Genomic DNA, 21757 nt, shown 5'->3' with positions numbered 1-21757 from the left:
TGGTTAATCGGAACGGGACGCCCCTTTCCCTCTTTTTAGCGGTTTCATAGGATTAGTGTTGAATGCCTGGTTGCTGGACGTCTAGATGCATTTTCAAAGATGAAGAATTAAATGATAAAGGAGCATTTTAACTCAACGATATGTGATGCTCTCCGAGCCTAAATAAATCGGTGCCCGCTGGCTTGCCTACCATTAGGAATCAATTATGGTGCTATTTCTATTACAGACCCTGTATCTTCAGGATTAAATGACTTGAACTTGACTATTTTTATCAGGCTGAAGCTGGGCACATAAATCAACGTGGATGCAAATTTCCCCCTAAATAAAATGGATTAAGTGAAGTAAGCTTCTTTTATTTAGCCATCAAGTATTCTGGAGACTGCCTCTGACTCTGGACAGCAGCATGATTAACAGCCTTAACTAGGAGACAGGAACTCTGCTGCAATTAGCACCCAAGGTGGACCTCACCACGCTCTCATGTCCTCTGCCTCCTTCCTTCCACCGGCCGTGATCCCTGAACTCCACTGGGGCCACCAGCGGGGTTCTCTGGTAGATTTCATTTTAGCATCTGTGGGGCTTCCTGTCCGAGCTTAGGGGTTGGCAGGGTGGGTTCACTCAGAGGGAACAGCAACAAGTGAGACTGTCCCAGTGGTTCCCATCTCTGCAGACCTCAAAGGGTCATCCCTAAACCCCAGCTCCAACCCCTCGATGGAGTCACTCTCTTAAATGCATCTCTGTTTTCACATCACGTCACATGCCTCTTCTTTACCAGGTAGAGCCCCCTCCCTTGTTATTTGTCCTAAAGCGACCGCCTTTTAGGCTCAGGCTGGCCTCTACTCGAGCTGGGCGCTCGTGGGCTGTTTCTGTTCATTACTTTCTCTCCCTCTATCAACTTAGAAACGTGTCTCCTGAGCGCTGAGGCTCCTGCTTTTATGTTAGCCTGTCCCCACGTGTAGAAAATGCTGCTTCCTTGTGTCAAATTTGCTCTCCTCTCCTGGACCTGAGCAAACCTGCATGGAGTACCTACTAGCTGAGGAGACTAGAAAAGGTTAGGAAACAAGAATGGGGCATTAAATGGATGCAGAGGGGAAGAGAAAGGTCCCGCGTGATGTAGTCAAAGACTTGTAGACTCTGCCCTGCTCGTAGCCTTGCAGATGCACTGAATCTGGAGTTGGGAGGTGGATGTAAATGCCCTTGAATAGCCCTGAAAAGAAAATCCAAATCGCTGTCCTAAGAGCACCAATCCGTTGTTATTCGGAATAACAGAGGACTTGGGGCTTAACTATGAAAGAACCAGAAACCCTGAGCATTCTAAGGGTTCACTTTGAAATACCACTCGTACTAATACACCTGAAATCACATCAGCCATTGGGCTCCTCTCCGTCTTACTCTCACTAACCTATTACCCAATCCTCTTCCTTGTAAAGTTGGGTCGTGCACTGATGAAAGGGACCCAAGCAACAGGTAGACGCTCAGTGAGCTTGAAGGGGGCCCACCGTCCCCACCGGGTCAGGGAGCTCAGCGAGGGCTGGCCATGCTCTCGGCCCCCACGGCACAGACAGGGGCCTGACCCTTGCAGACCTTTGAGAGGAAAACTTTGGTTTCTCACATGAGAGGAGCCACAAGGCCAAATGTGCCTTTCGAGCCTAATCTTTTCCTAAGCCACCAACCAGTAAACTACCATCTTGGCCTCAAAGGGGGGGAAAAAAAAAAACCTCAGTCCCTTAGGGCATCAGGGCTTGTCTCTTCTCACCGTAACACACTAGTCCTGGCTTGAGATTCTACAAACAACCTGTGATTAAACAGGTCCTCGGTGCTGGGCGATCCCATGGCCTCCGGGAAGCAAGATGAAAGCCAGGCTGTCATTTGGGTTAAGTCTGAGCAAATTTCAGAATTCTAAAGAGGAAGTCACAAGCAAAACCTAGCCCAATAGAAACTGCACCTAAACATGAGAGAATTTCTAAAACTGGAAACAGCGAACGTGGCTTGGAGGAAGAAAACACTTCTCTTTGGAAGCCAAATCAAGTCTCGCCTCCTGGCTACAGGAGTCCACACCACAAGGGTTTCGGCGGTTCACTGAGAGAACGCTGGCGATGTTTCGGAGCATGTTATGCGGCGTATTTCTGCCCTGAGATCATCCTGTATCCCTGATGACAAGAAATTGGCAGGCAGAGTGTGCAAGCAAACAAACAGAGGAACACATTCCGAAGACAGGTGAATTAGTATGCATTGCTGAGAACATGCAGCGGGGCCCTTCCAGCCTTGCCGGCTTCATGAAGTCGGTCTACACTCAACCGTCCAACACCGTGGGGCAGAGCTGCAAGCCTGAATTTTCTAAGGCACTCGGGAAGTAGCAAGTCTATTATTGTATTCATGTAGCCGGGGATCATAGCTCAACCTTGTCTTACTTTTTGAGTGAAGATGCTCACCAGAATGCCTGTAAATATAGTCCTCACTGCTCCCAAGGAGCTTTGCCTACATGTACACCTGCACAGCCATCCCCAACATACAGGGTCTGACCACAGTCTGTCCAAGGTTTGCAAACTTGTATCAGCTATGAGTGCTTAGATTTGGGGGCCGTTATGGATTTAAATGCCCAACAAAAACACAGCCTGTTCCCCCAAAGACTGTGAAATAGGTTCACATATGAATGCATCTTAGGGTCCTGCACTTCTATCATTAGCTGAATTCAAAGGTAATTTTCCTAATGTCGAAATGGTCCTCCGTGTGCCTCTTTATTACCAATAAAAAAGAAAAAACATACAATCTGTTATACTTCTAAACAGTCAGTGGGCAGTGGGATTTACCTGGAAAAAAAAAAAAAGATTACTGGAAAGCTCTGCCTACAGTATGCACCAGCGTGCATCAGAAAAACTTAATTCAGGGTAAGTTATGCCTGTAACATGCCCAACGCCACCGGTCAGCTTCCACGCGACTCGTGAACAAAGCCCTGATGATCAAGTTCTCTGCGTGGACATCTCCGTCAAGCAATGGTAAGAGAGTCCTATGTTTATACTAATGTAGGAATGGGAGTTGAGAAATACGAATATCACCCCTGGATCTGGGTATAACCAGCTCAGTTACCAAAGGAAGACTGTAGACTCCAGGGTCCTTAAAAGAGACCTCCGCTCACTCACAGGTCCTACCATGGCCCACAGCCTCAAGCCTGGGAGGGGTCTGGTACCTTGAAAAGCCACAGGAATGCTTCCAGATTTCCAGGACACAATTAAAATGTCTCCCTGTCAGCACTCATTCCTCGCAAGTTTTCTAAGGCAGCTAACGGATCCCTGGGGAGCCGCTAAGGCCTCTGAGAGCTTATTGTACATGCCTCTCCTTTGCACAAGAGGCCTGCCTTCGAGAAACAGAAATGCTTGGAGAGAGAGCCCGACTCTTCCCGTCAGTTACAATGTGGAGGCTCTTGTGTGTCCGGAGGGACCACGTCTATTCGGGATACATTTCCCTAAGGCCCGCCGACCGTGCGTCCCAGCAACAGTACTCAAAGGATAAAGCAGAAGTCACACTTGTTTCCTGTCCAAGGCCATCAGAAAGGTAAGTCCCACTGCAAATAGGTTGGGGTGGGGGGGGCTTACGCCTTTCTGGGAAGAGGAAATAATTTTGTCCTCAAACTTTGAGAGCTTCCCTGGTAGCTCAGTTGGTAAAGACTCCGCCTACAGGGATCCTGGTTCGATCCCTGGGTCGGGAAGATCCCCTGGAGAAGGGAAAGGCTACCCACTCCAGTATTCTGGCCTGGAGAATCCCAGGGACTGAATAGTCCATGGGGTCGCAAAGAGTCAGACACCGCTGAGCGACTTTCACTTAAGCTTTGAGGTAGTCCCAGGAGATGGGTAAGGACACGAGTGAAGATCTCGAGCAGGTCGGGTGAGGAAAGGCAACCACAGATAGGCGGGTGTACGGGGCACCCCTCAGTGAAGACAGATGTGAGGGCTCCCCGCCCTCTACCTCACAATCTAACTGCAGTCGAGAGCCGGGTTGAACTCATAACCCAATAAACGGAGACTTTACAGATTTACATTATCCACAGGAAGCTGCAGGGCAAATGCTTCAGTGATTCCTTTAGTGGGTTTTATTTTTCTCCATGGTGACGGGGAAGTTTGGGTGTGTGCAAGATACAAATTGTAGAAAAAATTTATTTATCCTTAATACTTGTCTTGCCTCGGTAATCAAGGATCACATCTGGCACGACGGACTACCGTGGATACCTTCGTGGGACCAGCGGGTGCGTGAATTTGTGGTGTTAGGAGGCAACATGATTATCCTTCTCGGGCCTACTTCTATTGACAATGGTACAGATAATATTCGAAATAAAATGAAGTCCTTCAGAGCAGGTCAATGATGCCTGTGAATTTCTAGAGAAAACTAAAGAGGCTGAATTAGTTGCTATTTTGTGCAACAGTCTGATTACTTTTATCTGAAGATTGGGATCTAATATGAAATTTTTATAAGCGCATACAGTAGAAATTTTCTTTGAATTATATGAAAACAGGTCCATTAATAGTCACAGTGATTCACCAGCATGCTCAGAGGGTATGGTACAAAGAAGTGAGACTGTAGCATTCTGATGGGGCTTCTACCCTAGGAGGCTGCGTTATATCCAACCCACGTCGAGAGAAAAGCAAAGTCGTAATTTGTCTAACATGCATTAATTACACAGAGATACTGGAGGAATGAGGTAGAAATAAGGAACATTAGCATCGCTAGCAATGAGCAAAAGCAGGGCAGCTACAGCATGCAAACATGCAGGGAGGGAGGAAGGAAAAAAAGGACGGAGGCACCAGGGAGATGCACTTGTTAAAAGAGATTCTCTAAGCATACTAACCTGCTGGTTCTAATGAATTTTCTACTTTGTCGTTAACATCGAAAACACGATCATGAACACCTATAGTTTTCATACAGCTATCTATAACAAAAATAGAGATAACAGCCAAATATGTTAGTGAAGACACCCTTTAACTCCCGTTTCTTTTTCTTTTCTTTTTTTTTTCTTTCTTTCTAATTTTTCCTCTTATTTACGGAGAGATTGGTTTACAATCAGTGGCATGTATCCAAATGCCAGAATTGTTCCCATTTGCTGTGCACGTACAACAGTCTGAGAAGCAACAAGTTAGCAACTGCTGTGTACTTAAAAGCATCATGAAAAAAAAAAAAAAACGATGAGAAAAAATATGATGGAAACTAAAACATGGAGGTTGATATACAAAACAGATACCACACAGGATTTACAGTAAAAAACAGTTTTACCGCCGTGAACCAGACCACACAATTGTGCATGCGCGGTGAAGCCACCCTCAAAGACACTCATTCGCGGGAACTTACTTGTTGGCCGCACAAAGACTTTGAGCTTTAGGCAGGACCGCCTTCCGTTATCCGGGATTGCAGAGGCTGTGGGAGAGACAAAAAGAGAGCGAGGGAGAAAGAGAACAGCACCAGATTACTCTTCGTTTTCAAATGCAAAGTGTCTACAGTAAATTCTTTCCTGAACAACGGGAAGTACTCTGAATTCTTCCCAGAAGGTGAAACAGAGATACTTCTCAGATGGACACTGACGGCTAGAGGAAAGGGCTGCTTTCCTATGCCTATCTTTTCCTTTCCATGAGATGAAGAATCATGCAAGAACACTGGTAATCTGCAGGAAAATACTTTGGATTCTTATTTCAAAGTCTCTGCCATTTAACTTGCTCTGTAATCAGTTTTCTCTAAAATAAGAAGATAAAGCTGGAGTCCCCAGGCTACCCTTTCCTCTACTGCAGGAAAAGGGCCCACACACCCCTGGAGCCCAAGGTGAAAGTGCTGGTAAAAACCAATAAGCGACAGCTACAAGGCCAACTTAAACATGACCCAGTTCTGCTGGGGAAAGCAAAGCTTTGTCTGTCCTGAAAGCCTGTCTGTCAGTGTTTCGCAGGTAATTCAATTAGAGGTTTTACTCCGAACTTGGCTCCACATTCTATATGACTAAACTGAGCCCAGCAACTTCCATCAGGCCATTATAAGTACAATATGCTATTGAGAAAGTGCCACGTTGCAATGGTACATTTATTTTTTAAAGACTTGCCACAGAGAAGGATGGAATTAATAAAGTGGGCTTACCAAAACATGACAACATGTTTCAAGTTATAAATCATTTGAGGAAGAAACTTTCTTCTCCTTTTCAAGATAATCAGACTGTAAACTTTCCTTGTGTTTGAAAGATTATCTCTCCTCAGTGCACCCAGCATAATGTCAAAGGGATTTCCAAGGCAGTAAGACCCTTAACAGTCACATATGTTTACAAATGCATCCTAGAAATGACAACGATTACAGCAATGGGAGCTGCATACTTCCCTCCCTGCGTGTCTGCTTCAAGTGTTTCCTTTGTTCAGAAAAAGCAGATGCTATCAGTCAAAACGCACATGGCTCAGTTAGTTTGGTAATCCCCTCTGTGTTCGGTGTGCCTTCTCTCACCCCTTTGTTCTTACTGTCCCTCACAGAGGGAACCCAGAAGATTAACATGCTGATTTTGTAGGTGAGAGGATTCAAGCGGCAAAAATTCAAGACTAACTTTCCAGCCATCTCCTTGTGTAACTCCAGGCCCACACCCTGGAGGAGAACCGATCAAGTCACCCACCCAAAGGACAGCAAGCTGGAAGGGACCCTGGTGTCGCTCTATAACACCTGTTGAAAACTCTCTTTAATTCTTAGACCAAAGTAGATACAGGAGAGATGTTTTCAGCCCTCCCCGTCTTCCCATTCGCTCCGACAGGCAGTTAAGAAGTGCTAACAGCTGGCTTTGCTGTAGGCGTTCACTAAATCAAAGTAGGAAAAACTCCCTCCACTGACATTTACAGTAACTAGTGTGTTATTTAGGGTATCATATTTGCACTCTGTGGTTTGATCCAGGAAACGGTGTCCTTCCTGTGGACCTCCGACTGCAAGCATGCATGTCACAAGTACAGTGCCCTTAGGTGATTCCAATTCATTAGAAAAACTACGGGTTCTTGAGATGGTTGATATCTTATTCTTGAGGGGTGGTGTGAAACAGTGACACGTGGGTATTTACGCTGCTAATCTACTGGTTTCTGAGCTGGGGTGAGCTTACTCCAAGCCTCAGGTACTTGATTTTGCCACATGCAACAGCCCATTCTACTGATGACACTATAAGATACAATGAGCTCCAGGCCAGATTAAATGTTTGTTCTAGTGGGGGAACTTCTTAGAGTCAGTACAGGTTTTTCAGATATATATATATATGTATGTATGTATATATGAGAAATCCTATTGGTCCAGACATAAAAATCACTGGGGCACATGGGAACAACACCAACACATGATAAGCTCTGTCTAGGCAAGAACTGGAGAATTCTCTCACCAGTTCACAAAGAGGAGCAATTAGCTACTGGATGAGCTCCACTGTTCTGCAGATTAAGAGTGTACAATGCACTTATTTATCCAAAATAAAGACCGCCCTTCCCCAGCGGACTCCTCTATCACTTCCTCACCTCTCTCTATCACCAGACAAGCTCTATGACAGTGCTCACACAACAGACCCCTCATGGTGCGGTCGGATTATCACACTCCAACCCTTGAGCTGATGAGCCAAGACTAAAAGCATGGCATGTGAGCGCACGGCGCGGGTTACGTTAGGTCAGTTCCCTCCACGGCCTCTGCCCTGAACCTGTGAAATAACCTCTTCATCCTTCGCGCCAGCCTGTGAGGGTGTGCCGTGAGAAGTCAGGATTACATGGGTTCCTTAGTTACCACACTACAAAACAAAAATAACATCAGAATGCATAAAAACCTTTCCTGTATACCAGCATAACTCAACCTTTTATTCAAGGCTTAAAAACAGTGGGACTGTGGCTTTATCCCACGTCATGTTGCAGGTTAAGAAACTCCCACATCCCTTGGCTGACAAATAGAGGGTGCCTTTATACCACTTGCAAATAGTGGTTGTTAATTATTAGTAATATTCGAAGATATAAAGTAATAGGAGACTACTGGTCACAAAAAAGCAGAGACAAGCACTAAAAACACACACCGAAAAAACCCACAGAAATTGAAAAGTGTAATAGACACACAAGTAAAGTTACAGGGAAAATTCTCTTGGGATTAATGATGAGCAAGATTGAGGACTGCTGCTGCTAAGTCGCTTCAGTCGCGTCCGACTCTGTGCGACCCCATAGACGGCCTCCTACCAGGCTGCCCCATCCCTGGGATTCTCCAGGCAAGAACACTGGAGTGGGCTGCCATTTCCTTCTCCAGTGCATGAAAGTGAAAAGTGAAAGTCAAGTCACTCAGTCGTGTCTGACTCTTAGCGACCCCATGGACTGCAGCCCACCAGGCTCCTCCATCCATGGGATTTTCCAGGCAAGAGTGCTGGAGTGGGGTGCCATCGCCTTCTCCGATTGAGGACAGATATAAGTAAAAACTTAAAATGTGCCCAGCTTTTGTCAGGAGGTAGGTAGAGTTAATTTCTGTGATTCTAGAGAAATCACTTTATAATCAACCCTATTTTAGTTAAAATTTATATGTAAATTCTTATGCTGCTTTCCTTAGAAAAAATAGTGAACATCTATATATATAAAGATATATATCATTTATAAATAAATGAACATATATGTATATATTTATATATAAGACTGGATCACTTTGCTATACACCAGAAACTAACACAACATTGTAATATCAACTATGCTTCAATTTAAAAGAAAGATATGGATTTTAAAAATAAAATTTATCAGATTAAAATGAGAAGTTCATCTCGTCTTAAACACTCGTCACATAACCTAAGTTCATATCCCTTTATTCAGTTTACTGCTGAAATTGTACATCTGGAGTCGGGCTGGGAGTAGGGGTTCCGGGACCATTAAAACAAGCACAACCGCCCATTCCATGGCCAAATGGGAACTGTACAAATCAGTCACCTCAATGATCTGCAAAGCACCAATCCCAGCCTCACACCACATAATGAAGAATCTACAGGCCCTGCAGTTCTCCAGGCTTCCCTTGTGGCTCAGCTGGTAAAGAATCCGCCTGCAATGCAGGAGACCCAGGTTCTCCCCCTGGATTGGGAAGATCCTCTGGAGACGGGATAGGCTACCCACTCCAGTATCCTGGCCTGGAGAATCCCATGGACTGTATAGGCCATGGGGGTCACAGTTGGACACGGTTGAGCAACGGTCACTTTCTGGTTCTCTTGAGTTTAGAGCATCCTGCTAATAAAGGACTGCTCTTCTTCGACCCCACGCTCTGTCCCATGACCCCGGACAGGAGCCCAAACTTTAGCCATTCCTAAAGACCTGTGCGCGTGCTCTCCTGGGGCTCAGGTGAGCGTGGCTCAGCACTCAGCAACCACCCTGATACCTAAAGGGGACCAGGTTCAATGCCTCCAAACCAGTACTTCCGAAGGCTGACTCTAGCACTGGAAACATTTTAAAAGTTCACATCACAGTTCACTGTGGGCCCATCGGTTGGATGTGGCATCATCTTTGGGGCAGGCCACTTCTGCCCCGGCTTCAAGGCTCACCGTCTGGCACGCCTGCTCTGTGTGTTCCCCTCCCCGCGAGACTGGGCTGGACCGAGTTCCGTGCATCTAAGGAGCTGAACACAGCAAAAGCAACGGCTGCCGCTTCTGCACTTCCACTGTAAAAGGCTGCACCCTCCTCCTTAGGACTCCTGCCCCCTCCCGAAGTGAGATGCCACGCTGTGAGATTCTCACTGGAAAGGCCCCCACGCCACAGAGCAGAGGGAGACTTCCAGCCAGGAGCGTGCAAGGGACTGGCACCTCAGGGCTACAAGTAGCGAGGAACAGAAGCAGCTGACGAGCTAGAAACTGCATCTGCAGCTGAGCCTTCCAGGGACCATCGCCTCGGGAAAGACCCGGACCCAGAGTACCCTGCTAAGGTGCTCCTGGATTCCTGAGCCCCAGAAACTCTGAAGAATAATAGATGCTGCCTTAGCCACAACCTTGGGGGTGATGGGTTACTCAGGAGCTAACTGACATAGGGCTGTGTGCAGACACCCCTGCGGCTTCCATGCCCGCATGAGGCCTGCGGGGCACCGGGCTCCCGGCTCCCAGACAGCAGCGGCCCCCGATGCTACCGCCACGTCTGAACCACTGCACCCCTTACGAGTTTTACTTTTTGAGCTCCTGTTACGAGTCCACTTAAAACAGGCCCTTGAAGAGAGGTAATTATAAACTGCTGTTGAGCAAACGCTACAAGACACATCTATTTGTTTTCACGCCAGCGTTTAGAAAACTGTTTTTCATTTTCCTCCCCACACCGCTGAGCTTGTTTTTGCTCATGCAGCCATCCCTGTGCCGTCTCCATAATTAGCAGGGTGCCTCAGGTGAGCTCCAAATTGCCAGGTGGACCCGAAGGAGCTTTGGTATTACAGGATGTCCGCTTAAATCACAGAATGTCTTTCCTCCAACACGAGAAATACAACATAAAGGGCAGCTTGAAAACACCAGAAACCAAAGGACGTATACTCATAAGTTAACATTTCTCTTCATGTCAAAAAACTGTCAATTATGTTTACACAGGCTATCAGATTCAACGTAAACATTATGAGAGTTTAAGCAACTCAAAGTGATCGAGGTAACAAACGTTCGCCTTCAGGAAGAACTGATGAAAGTTTAGCAGGAGAGAGATGAGACGCTCATTCTCTCCTCACACTCTCAGGCCCAACACGGCGCTCATTCGTCTGCTTTATCATTCCTCAGCCTAACCCTGTGTGTGCGTGTTAGTTGCTCAGTTGTGTCTTACTCTTTGCAGTCCCGTGGACTGTAGCCTCTGTCCATGGGGATTCTCCAGGCCAGAATACTTCAGTGGGTAGCCTTTCCCTCCTCCAGGGGATCTTCCCGACCCAGGGATCAAGCCCAGGTCTCCTGCACTGCAGGCGGATTCTTTACCAGCTGAGCCACCAGGGAAGCCCCCGGCCTAACCTTATTCATCTTCACATCTTAATTCCCAAAGCCAAATTCCCCCTTCAGTGTCCCGTGTCAATCTAGGTACTTTAGAAATTTTTATTTTTAAAAAGAATCAGCTGCTTTTTTCTTCCCCCTAAGAAATGAGTATGTGGTGGGGCGGGGCTTAAAAATGAAGTTTTCCATCATCCTGTTTGCCACAGGAAGTAGTTCTTAATTTGTGCATGTGAAAAGAAAGGATAGGCTATTAGTTGTTAGCATAGGCTGTTTTTCCTCCGTAGGTTTTCCTGTGGTCTAACATACCACACAGATATATGTAAATTAAGACAGGTGACGGCAGAATTAAGCACTAATGTTCTTTTCACAATAAATGCTGAAAAAGTAAAGGCCGTTTTAATAAACGGCACTACTGAAAATGTCTTTTAGGAGTCAGTGAATCAGTGAAATCCATTTTGTGAATGTGGGTTGAGAGAACGGAAGTTGTGGGAATAGGATAGAGATTAACCAAAGCCACATGGACTTCTTGGAAAATGGTTACCAGATCCCCAGAAAAAGTCTTAAAAGTTAGACCTCTTGAAAGAAGACCCCAGCAACAACTTGCAGCTGGCTACCTTTTTTTTAAAGCAGCACGACACCTAATTTTCATATTAAAAACAAAATCACCAGCTGTGAGGCAATACATCTCACCAGCCTATACCTTTCGAGATTTAAGAGCCACATGACTTAAAACCCTGCTCTCGGCTCCGGATTTATCAAGGTTGCATCCTAAGAGCAACCTCGGCCGTTGACTCCTCCACACACCCGGCTCCTCTCCTGCAGCCCTCAGTGTCTCAAGATTTAAGTCACTGCAGGTTAAAGGTCAAAGCCCCAGATGTAAAACTTGGAAACAGCACTACTAAGTAAAGGTGCAGAAAGTTAAAATATCATGTAAATATTAGATACGTTGAGATGGCTCTGGGGATGTTTCTTAAAAAAAAAAAACATATATATATAAGGAAGAGGGGTATTTCCAACAATAAAATAAGGGTGGAGCACACTCTGTAAGCTAAATCTTGGTTTCAACACCAGGGAGCTGTAACAGGGACCAAAAAAAAAAAAAAAAAAAAAAATTAGAGCAGAGTTCAGGGTGAGAGAAGTAAAATAAGTTCCAGCTGTACCGTCTCAGACAAAGAAGAGCAGAGGTGCCCAGCCTCAGCCCCACGACTCCCTGACCCATCTCTCTACCCCCTTAGGCAAAGTTTCACTGCAAATACGAACTTAAGTCTTATTTAAATTCCACCAGCTAAGCTTCAGCAGATCAATGACTTTTCCTCGGCAACCTCAGATAAATGTCTGAGGACCAGTTCTTTCCACTGACTTCTAGGAATAAACAAATAAAGCATCATCGTGTTTTTGTACACATTTGTTTCAAGTGTGGGCCAACTTTTACTTGCTTGTTCAAGCTCAGGGACAACAAACTTGCTTCTACTGCTTATTGAGGAAGGCCAGTCCCATGTATTTGGATATCTGTGAAAGCAAGACCAAAAAAGTAACCTGGATTTCAGAGAATGCTTTTAAAATACCCTCTATAAGAAGTGTTTCTAATTCTTTTCAGGAAAAATTGAAGTCAGCTTAAACCTCAGATTCTGAACCTTCAGACTTGATCTTCTTCTGTGATGTGACTGGCGAATTCTAGCCCACCCAGGCACAAAATATGAGATAACACTCAACTATCATTTGGATTGTTAACAAACCCTTAAACACGAGGAAATGTAGCTTCAGTTCCTAATTGGATATTTTACTTTTTTTTTTTTTAAATTCACTTAACATCTTTAAACAGTTAGGGAAAAAGAAAGTTTCCTAGTATAAACTAGTGTTGTAACTATTTGCTGAGACCTGGGCTTGCCCGAGGCCTTACTATTGAAATGATGGTCCCAGGCCCTTAAGGTCAGATCGTTGTGTATCTCTCTCTCATTTGCAGTGATTTTGTTGAATTTCACCCCCTCTACCAAATAGGTTTAATCTGGCAAAAGGAGACAGACAAAATGATTCACTTACAAAATACAAACAAACTCTTCCTCAGCTAGAAGCCAAATAATGAAAGCAATAACCACAAAAACGAGAAGTCAGACAAGTGCAGAGTTCCTGGAATCCTAGGAAGGAAACACGTATTCGTTATTTGACACAGGCTCCTCGGTCACCTTGGTGATGTGCCATTGGGGTGACTGTTAACTGGTAACCAGTGTAGGCCACAAACCCCGTTAGTCATTTGTACAGTAATAACAGAAGCCCTGTCATTCTCATATAGCACTAATAGACTTCTAATAGCACTAATAGAGCATGACAGCAAATTACTAATAAATCATCAAGTTAATACAGTTCAAAGAAGCCTCTAGAAACAAGTTAGTATTCCTCTGAACCTTTCCTAATGACCTTCGTCCTTATTGTCGAGGGTCTCGGAAAGAGCCCGGTTAGTGGCCTGAGTGCACATGTGAGGGTCTGAGCTTCCTCGTGGTTCACTCATTCTGACTGCTTCTGTTCCTGGCGGTCAGCTGGTCAACCCACACAGGCCTGGATTTCCCTGGAAGCCTCCCGTTCTGCAAAACAGCGGAGGGATGACTAGCTTTAGAGGGGTTGGGAATTTCTGTATCACGCGTGGAAACTCAGGAGACACATCCCTATAGCTCTTGTGTATCACCACACTGTTTCACAGACGATTCGGTCAGCTCGGTCCACACCACGCCTTCTTCATGGCCATTTCCCTAAAGCAAGCAGTCTCTGGTTCCAAGGGCAAATTTGGATGAGGTGGAAGGGATCAGCTCTGGATAGCAGTGATAAAGAATAACTTATGAGGCACAAGGGGAACCCGGGGGCCAAGCCTGACCCTTTATCTCCAGCCTCAATTAGAAAAACTGGATTCTACCATAGTTTTGTGGAGAAGGAAATGGCAACCCACTCCAGTACTCTTGCCTGGAAAACCCCATGGATGGAGGAGCCTGGTGGGCTACCGTCCTTGGGGTTGCAAAGAGTTGGACACGACTGAGCGACTTCACTGCTACTACTGCCGCAGTGAGGGTGGAGTGTGAGGCGGTTTATGTGAGGATGTGCACTGAGGCTGGGGTGAGAGTTTATAGAGAATTGCAAAAGGCATTGGAAGACCCTGATTCTTGTGAAAAAGCATGCGCAGACTCTGAGTTCTTTTTTTTTTTTTTAAACTCATTTTAAGAGTGTGAGCATGCCATCATATTAGAGGGATACTGCCAAAGATGAGGACATAAATCCCACCGAGAGGCAACCTGGCTGGCATGGAGACTGCCTCTGCAGCTGCTCAGACCAACTGTGTCACAGGGATGGCCCAAAACATCAATAAAGCCAGTCCAGGGGGGCGCAGACACGGCGGCACGCCCACAGCTGTCCACGGATTCCGTGTTGCTGTCAGCGGCTCCTTCTCCCATCCTTAGCATTCTTCTGCATCATATCTGGGTAAATATCTCTTCACACAAAGCCCATTGGAAAAGACCCTGATGCTGGGAAAGATTGAAGGCGGGAGGAGAAGGGGATGACAGAGGATGAGATGGTTGGATGGCATCACCGACTCGATGGACATGAGTCTGAGTAAACTCCGGGAGCTGGGGATGGACAGGGAGGCCTAAGAGTCAGACACGACTGAGCGACTGAACGGACACAAAACCCATCATTTCTTTGGTGGGGGTTCTCAGTGAGTAGGTCCTGTTTCCCCGTCGTCTGCCCTGCCTGGTAGAAAGTCACGTATCTGGACAGGAGGAGCATACGGTGGGTCAGTGGGCCCCGAATTCGACAGAGGCCTGAATGGAGGAATGTTCTTTCTGTGGAAAGCTGCCTTCTGCCAAAAGGGAGTTGTTTAGGCACCAGGGCTGGACATTTTGGTTCACACCAGAAACGCTTTCCTTGAGGAAAGCCACATAATAAAAGTAATATGTGTTGACCGAGTGGATAAAATCACAGCTAACGCTGGGCCCGCATTCTCGTGCCCTCTGCTCGTCTCTGCGTCCGACCGTTTCCTCTCCTGTTCATGGCTGCACACGCAGTATCACCCCTCAGGGTAGCAGCCAGCGTCTTTCACAATCTGCCCCGACCATGATATCCTTCTTGATCTCTCCTAGTTCCTTTCCCTCCTATAATTCACATTACAGATTGAGGGCAAAAGGAGAAGGGGGTGGCAGAGGACGAGATGGTTGGATGGCATCACTGACTCGATGGACATGAGTTTGAGTAAACTCCAGGAGACAGTGAAGGATGGAAGCCTGGCGTGCTGCAGTCTGTGAGGTCGCAAAGAGTCAGACACGACTCAGCAACTCAACAACAATCCACGCTACCAGCCTAGGCCCAATCATCCTTCCTCCCAGAACCTCACCGTCTCCATTTCCTCATGCGACCTTCCCTGTGCCTTGTAAACATCTCCGCTTCCTCTGGCCATGTGGGATAGGTCTCCATTTTCCTAACACAAAATCCTTCTTCTGGGTTCTTACCCTGCTCTGTTTCTATCCCCTTGGTAGCACACACCCCCAATTCTGTGTTTTCTGAGCTGTGCTGTTACAGTGCAGAGTTATGAGTTCCTGTGGGCAGGAGCCATGCTGGGCTTTCAGTTCCTGGAAGACGGAGTGGGGGGGGGTGGTTCACTGCTTTGCTTATAATATGCTCAATAAAGATGTGAAAAGTTAGTCTACAGGTATCAAAAATGTGGATATCTGCAAAGTAATTTGCTGACCAAATACCAACAAACTCAGGATTAGAAGAAAAAGGGAAAATGAAGAGTGGTTAAGGAAAAAAAAAAATAATTTTTTAAAATCCTTTTTCCTGGAAGGTGCCTCGGCCCTCCCTACTGGCTCCTTCCTATGGAATGCTGCTGGGAACTGTGACCTCATAGACAAAACCCAAAGAGGCACATGGAATTCAAGCAGGGGTTATGTTCCTGGTTTCGAGTACATGGTCCAAGAGATCAGAAGTAAATGAAGGGAACGTGCGCACTGTTAGAGTCTCATCACATATCCAGCCTGGGTAGGGTGGCAGGCCCCTCCAGTACACAGGAGGGTAGAGGCAAGTGGTGCTAGAATCCAGGTGACCGCAGGCTGCTTTCACTATGGATAGTAAAGTCATGTTTGAGGAGCTCTTGATCAAAGGTGAGAATGAAGCCATCTGGCTGAAACCCTCTAGTCATTAAGAAGCCTGGCAAGTTAAGATACTTCATAGGTTAAAGGAGAACGTAATCCCAGAGTTGTGTTAAGGGGACACTTTAGTTACAGTTGCGTGCAAATTTACACCTGATGTGAAGAAATGACTCACTGGAAAAGACCCTGATGCTGGGAAAGATTGAAGGCGGGAGGAGAAGGGGATGACAGAGGGTGAGATGGTTGGATGGCATCACTGACTCGATGGACATGAGTGTGAGCAAGCTCCGGGAGTTGGTGATGGACGGGGAGGCCTGTCGTGCTGCAGTCTATGGGGTTGTAAAGAGTCGGACACAACTGAGCGACTGAACTGAACTTAGTTACAGCTGAGTTTAAAAAGTAAGTAGAGACAGTTTTAAAAGCATCAAGACCAGTGTGTTGGTTGCTCAGTCATGTCTGACTCTTTGCGACCCCATGGACTGTGGCATCTGTCCACGGAATTTTCCAAGCAACAGTACTGGAGTGGCTTGTCATTTCCTTCTCCAGGCGTTAAGACCAAAGAGCTAGTAACTTTTGTGTTAAAAAAGCATCTGAGAATGTGGAACTTTAATAACCTATAAAGCATAGGAAAACTTTGGCCATTTAGAACAACAGGTCAGACATGTAACTCCAATGTAAAATATAATGGAACAATTGATTTTGACTTGTGATTAAGTGAAATTTTAGGTTTATACACAGTTTTACACCATTTAAGAGAACCAAAACCTCATCTTATTTTTAAGTTTAAATTATGATGATGATAAGAGTTACTTAAATACTTGGGAAGGTTTTACAGTCAATTTAAGTACTTAAGAAGGGAAGAAAATATATCAAATCTTTAATGGTTAAAGGAGTTTAATTAACCAGGTTTGTAAATGGAGCCAAATATTTAAATTTACTCATATAGAGAATAGTAACATGTATAGACTAATTTGAAATATTAAAGAATTTTTTTATTTTCTTACTTTAATAAGTCAACTATTAAAATTTAAATCCAAACTAACTCTTTAAATAATCCTTCCTAAGACAAAAAAAAAAAAACTATCCTGAATGTTTCTGGCTTATTCAGTTTTCATTTCATTCATTCATTTATTCTTTCAAAAACATTTTTGTTTGCCTGCTTTATACCAAGCGCTGTGTCAGATTTTGGGAGCTCTGTGGTGTATTAAAAAATGGTTCCTGCTTCTGGAGCTTACAGTTTAATTGGGATGGAGACAATAAACCTGGAAACAAACAAATCTCCAACTGCCAATTATACTCAGACCTATAAAAGGAGCATCCAGCACATGGATAAGCCAGAAATATTCAGGTCCCTATATTACAGAAAATAACCAAAGGGACCAAGGTGGTGAAGTCTAAAACCTTCACCAACCGACGGTCTATGTTTTCCACTCTCTGAATATTACTTTTATATATTCTCTTGCTAAAATGCAGAGAAATCTCACAGCTAGAAGAAAACTTTGACCACATTATTGCTGCAGCAAACTTTTTGAGATATTTGTATACTATTTGGTCTGCCAGGAAGCCCAGTTATCAGGCAGCTAATGCACAGATTGTCGACACCAAGATGGTTAAGAGAAGTTTGATCTGTTACAATTATGACTTTAATATGAAGTATATTAAATAAATCAATGAGGTATTTTTAGCTTCTAGTATTTGAGAAGTCCACAGAATGGAGAAAGGGGTTACCATACTTCCAAATATGTTCCTGTTTCTTAAGAAATTTGTGACGCTAACATGTAAACACAAGCATTCTATACACTAGCTACGATAGTGATACTAGGAATCACTTACCTTTTGATACTGACATCGTATGTCATACACACAGGAATTTGTTTGTTATACAGTATTTGGGGCAAAATCTTTCATTTTTCTTCTGCTTAGTGAAAGAAAAAAAGTATATATTCTTGGGTCAATTTATCATTTTAATCTGGGAGATCTCAGTTGAAATTGCCTTTGAAGTTTTGCTAATTACAAAACTCAACAGGGGTTTTTCCTTATTTGGTATAACTCATATTTCTATTCATTAACCCCAGTTTTAAAAAAGATTAAAAAGTCTGACTAGAAACAACTTAAAAGTTTGACACTTAAAAGCTCCCGGAGATGGTGAAGGACAGGGAGGCCAGGCGCAGATGGTGAAGGGCAGGGAAGCCAGGCGCGCTGCAGTCCAGGAGCCCCAAAGAGCCGGACACGACCGAGCGATTGAACAACAACAACAAGTTTGAAGACCGGCCTCTCTCCGAGATACCTTTGCGATGCTTCAAATGCAAACTGGCCCCGCCACCCGCCCATCCTATCTGATTATCAATCTTGTGTGGTTACAGGAAGGGGAGGTAAACCTTACACCTTCTGAACTTCCTAACTACACCGTGCTGTGGGAAGATGAAAAAGCAGTTTTTGTGCAACCTCTATATTGGGAAAATTTATGTCAACCTGACTTACAAGGAAACTGGGGTTCTGAAGGGCCATCCTGCCAGCTGCCTTTCTCTGGGCCAAGCCACCGGTCCCGATGCTTTCATTCTGGTGAAAGGATCATTCCCAGGCGGCCCTGGGGAAGCTGGCCCTCCTGTAAGTGCGCCCCTTTGTTATGAATATGGAACAGATGGAGCCAAATCTATCTGCTCCCTAGGAACAAAAACACTTACAACCCAGCTCTCTCTATTAAAAGACTCTACTTAGCTCCTTTATACCATCAGCGTTCTGTGCACTGCTGTGAGGTTTTGACTTTATAGAAAAAGGCACTTCATAAAAGCAACAGTTCTTACTCTTAAACCAAAGTGGCCTAAGAACTAAAGAAGATGAATACATGGTCTCACCCACAGGACTCCTTGGAGATATGCAGATATTCAATTTAGGGGCGCGTGTGCGTGTGCGCGCGTGTGTGTGTGAATTGACTGTATTCAATTCTGGTAAATGTCTGCATTAAAGCCACATGAAAACAGAGAGGAGAGCGATGAAGATGTCATGTTTCTCATTATGAGGATGGCACCTAATTGCTCTGGCATAATAAAATGCCGGGATTTAATTTCGTACGTATGTCTGTAAGGCTAGTGAGGCTTGTCTTGAACCAAAAAATATGACTAGGCACAGGAGAATCACGCAAGTAAATACAGTTAGTAATGACGACCGTATCACAAGACAAAGGCTATATGATGCGTCCTCCCCATGAAAAATAGTGATAATTACATTCAGCATCATGCCAATTGGCTATTACAACTGGAGAGCCGGAAATCGCCACAGGTGAAACCGGAGCACTTGTTCATCACGCCGATGGGCCCAGGCACATCCAAGGGCCATCCTTACGTAGCACTGTTGCAGAGAGCTGGGTGAGCCTCATGGCCACCCGGGGCGGGGGGTGTGGGTGCCAACGAGAGACGCCCCTGCCTCCCCTTGATGGCAACAGGAGGAAGGAGGGCCTGCCCTGTTTCATGGCATTTATTATACTGATGCATTTATGGTCCGGGCCGCCTCTTCGGAGATAATCGAAAAAAAGGAAATTCTGGGGTAGGAGGCTTTGATTCTGACTAAATCAAGTCTCCGGGCAAATTTCCTCCTGCCAGCGGAAGCACAGCTTGTCTGAAGTCGTAACCTTTGTTGGAGGAGAGGAACTGGCCTTGAAGCAGATCATGAAGCAGATGCTTTATGCCAAATCAGAGTCTGGGGAGACGTAGGCTACTGCAAATAAAACTCTACTTCTGTCTGTTCCATCATTTCAATTCCCCGCAGTGTGAAATATGAACTTGCCAACAAATGGCCAGCGTGCTGTGCCTCGCAGCGGGGGGGCGGAAAGTGCCACAGCTGTGCCAGAGCTTGGAAAACTCGAGACGCGCCTGACATGTTCATTAGGCCTCTGTTCAGCCAGGCCTGAGCCAGGCCTCTTCGCTGGATCCCACCACGCTGAGCAGGGGTCGGACTGTAGACCCCGCCTGGGAGACAGAAGACACACTTTCCACCAGAACGCCATGCACGACCTGGCCTGATCCCTCAGATGACCCCACAGGGTTGCTCTTTACACCAAGAAATCATCTGGGTACCAATAGATTGGAAAACAAACAAACAAACAAGAATAACTGAAGATCACGGCTTTTTTTTTCTGACTTTATTAGCAGCCTGCTCTGTGAACAGTGAAAAACTGAAAAGCTGACATGTATCTTCAGCCTCAGAGCATCTGTGAGAGATGGAAACAGCCCAGTGAAGAAGGCATCAGAAAGATGATCAGAAAGATATCGTCTTTATCAGAAACACACAACGGTGGAAACTGTCCAGCTCACCTGTCACAGGCACGTGGAAACACGAGTTCCCTCTGGCAGATTACACGTTACAGTCGCCCAACAATAAAATGGTTAATTTGTCTAAATTAAAGTAAAGTTAGAGTTAACAGGTTTCAATGTGAGGTCCTTTGCAGCATCCTGAACGTGTATATTCACACACACCCTTGTGCTGTAATCCTGGATTATAAATATCCCTTAGTTCCATTGTGAGATTTTTCAAAGGTTATTCACATGCTTTCTAGTGCCACATTCTTTCAAGTTTTAATCACTAGCTCCTTAAATAGAAGTCATTTGCATCTGTAAACATTTCCTTGCAGTAGTATTTAGCAGTATATTCTCTTTGTGCAGAGCTATTTTAAAAGGAAAATAAACCTTAATATGGAATAACAATCAAACATAGGCATAAAAAGATAAATCAGAGGCTTGAGAAGCCTCTAACCCCTTTATGCAATTTCTGAAAAAAAAAAAAAAAAAAAAACAACAACAAAAATTTGAAGTTTTCCAATCTTAAAATAGACCAGAATCATATGGTTTATTTTGGATGACAGATTGTAGGAATACTACTCATATAATCCAAAGAATGACCTAAATTACAGGGACATTTTCAAGAAATGAAATGAGTTTGAAATAATTTATTATTTTGAAATGAGGCCAAAGAAGTACACACGGTTCAACCTCGAAATGATAGACCATTATCACAACTAATGGCCAAGTTCTCATTAGTTTAGCATTTCTAAATGAATGCTGTAGTCAATAAATCTGTCCCACAATGGTTACAAATGATTATTTTCAGGGATTAATAACAAGACCTATATTTTTATTTTAGGATTCTTTTGGTACCAATTATTCTAGGATATTATTTCCCCATAATGTTTTTTTTCTCTATTTAACTTGACCAAGTACACACTGGAAACATAAAATCATTTCTTAATTGATATGGAACTTGGTGGGAGGGAACTTCATTTCAGGATGCATAATAATATTATTATAATAGCTACCATTTATCTACCATTTCTATGTACCAGGCACTGTGCCAGGTTTATTACATTTAATCTTTAGAACAGTTCTGCAAGGCAGGTATTATCCTCATTTTAGAGAGGAGGAAACTGAGGCTTAGAGGGATAAGCCGTCAGCTGATGACATACGAAGCTGGTATACAGCAGACTGGATATTCAAATCCAGTCTTTCTGATGCCAAAACTATACGACCTCAGTTTATAGTACAAATCATACCTTCAAATATTCATTTCATAATTTCCCCTAAATTTTTAAAAGTCCTTCCAAAAGAGTCTGGGGGTAGGTTAAAACTTGGACTGCAAGGAGGTCAAACCAGTCAATCCTAAAGGAAATCAACACTGACTATTCATTAGAAGGACTGATGCTGAGCTCCAATACTTT

The 21757-nt window shown here is 44.6% G+C and overlaps 1 protein-coding gene across 2 annotated transcripts in view; it reads right to left on the bottom strand.

Annotated features, from left to right (window-relative positions):
• EFNA5 (ephrin A5) overlaps positions 1 to 21757 on the bottom strand; it is a 291263-nt gene that overhangs the window by 4947 nt on the left and 264559 nt on the right. The window contains exons 3-4 of one of the 2 annotated variants that reach the window (XM_040239726.1): positions 5335 to 5400; positions 4838 to 4918 (exon numbers count right to left, since the gene is read on the bottom strand). In XM_040239726.1, the coding sequence (XP_040095660.1) occupies positions 4838 to 4918; positions 5335 to 5400 (147 nt within the window). The remainder of the gene's footprint in view (positions 1 to 4837; positions 4919 to 5334; positions 5401 to 21757) is intronic. The other variant, XM_040239727.1, reaches the window with a different exon arrangement.

Source organism: Oryx dammah, unplaced genomic scaffold (genome assembly GCF_014754425.2).
Source record: "Oryx dammah isolate SB20612 unplaced genomic scaffold, SCBI_Odam_1.1 HiC_scaffold_5, whole genome shotgun sequence".
Lineage (NCBI taxonomy): Eukaryota > Metazoa > Chordata > Mammalia > Artiodactyla > Bovidae > Oryx > Oryx dammah.
This window is presented reverse-complemented; position numbering and strand designations above follow the sequence as displayed.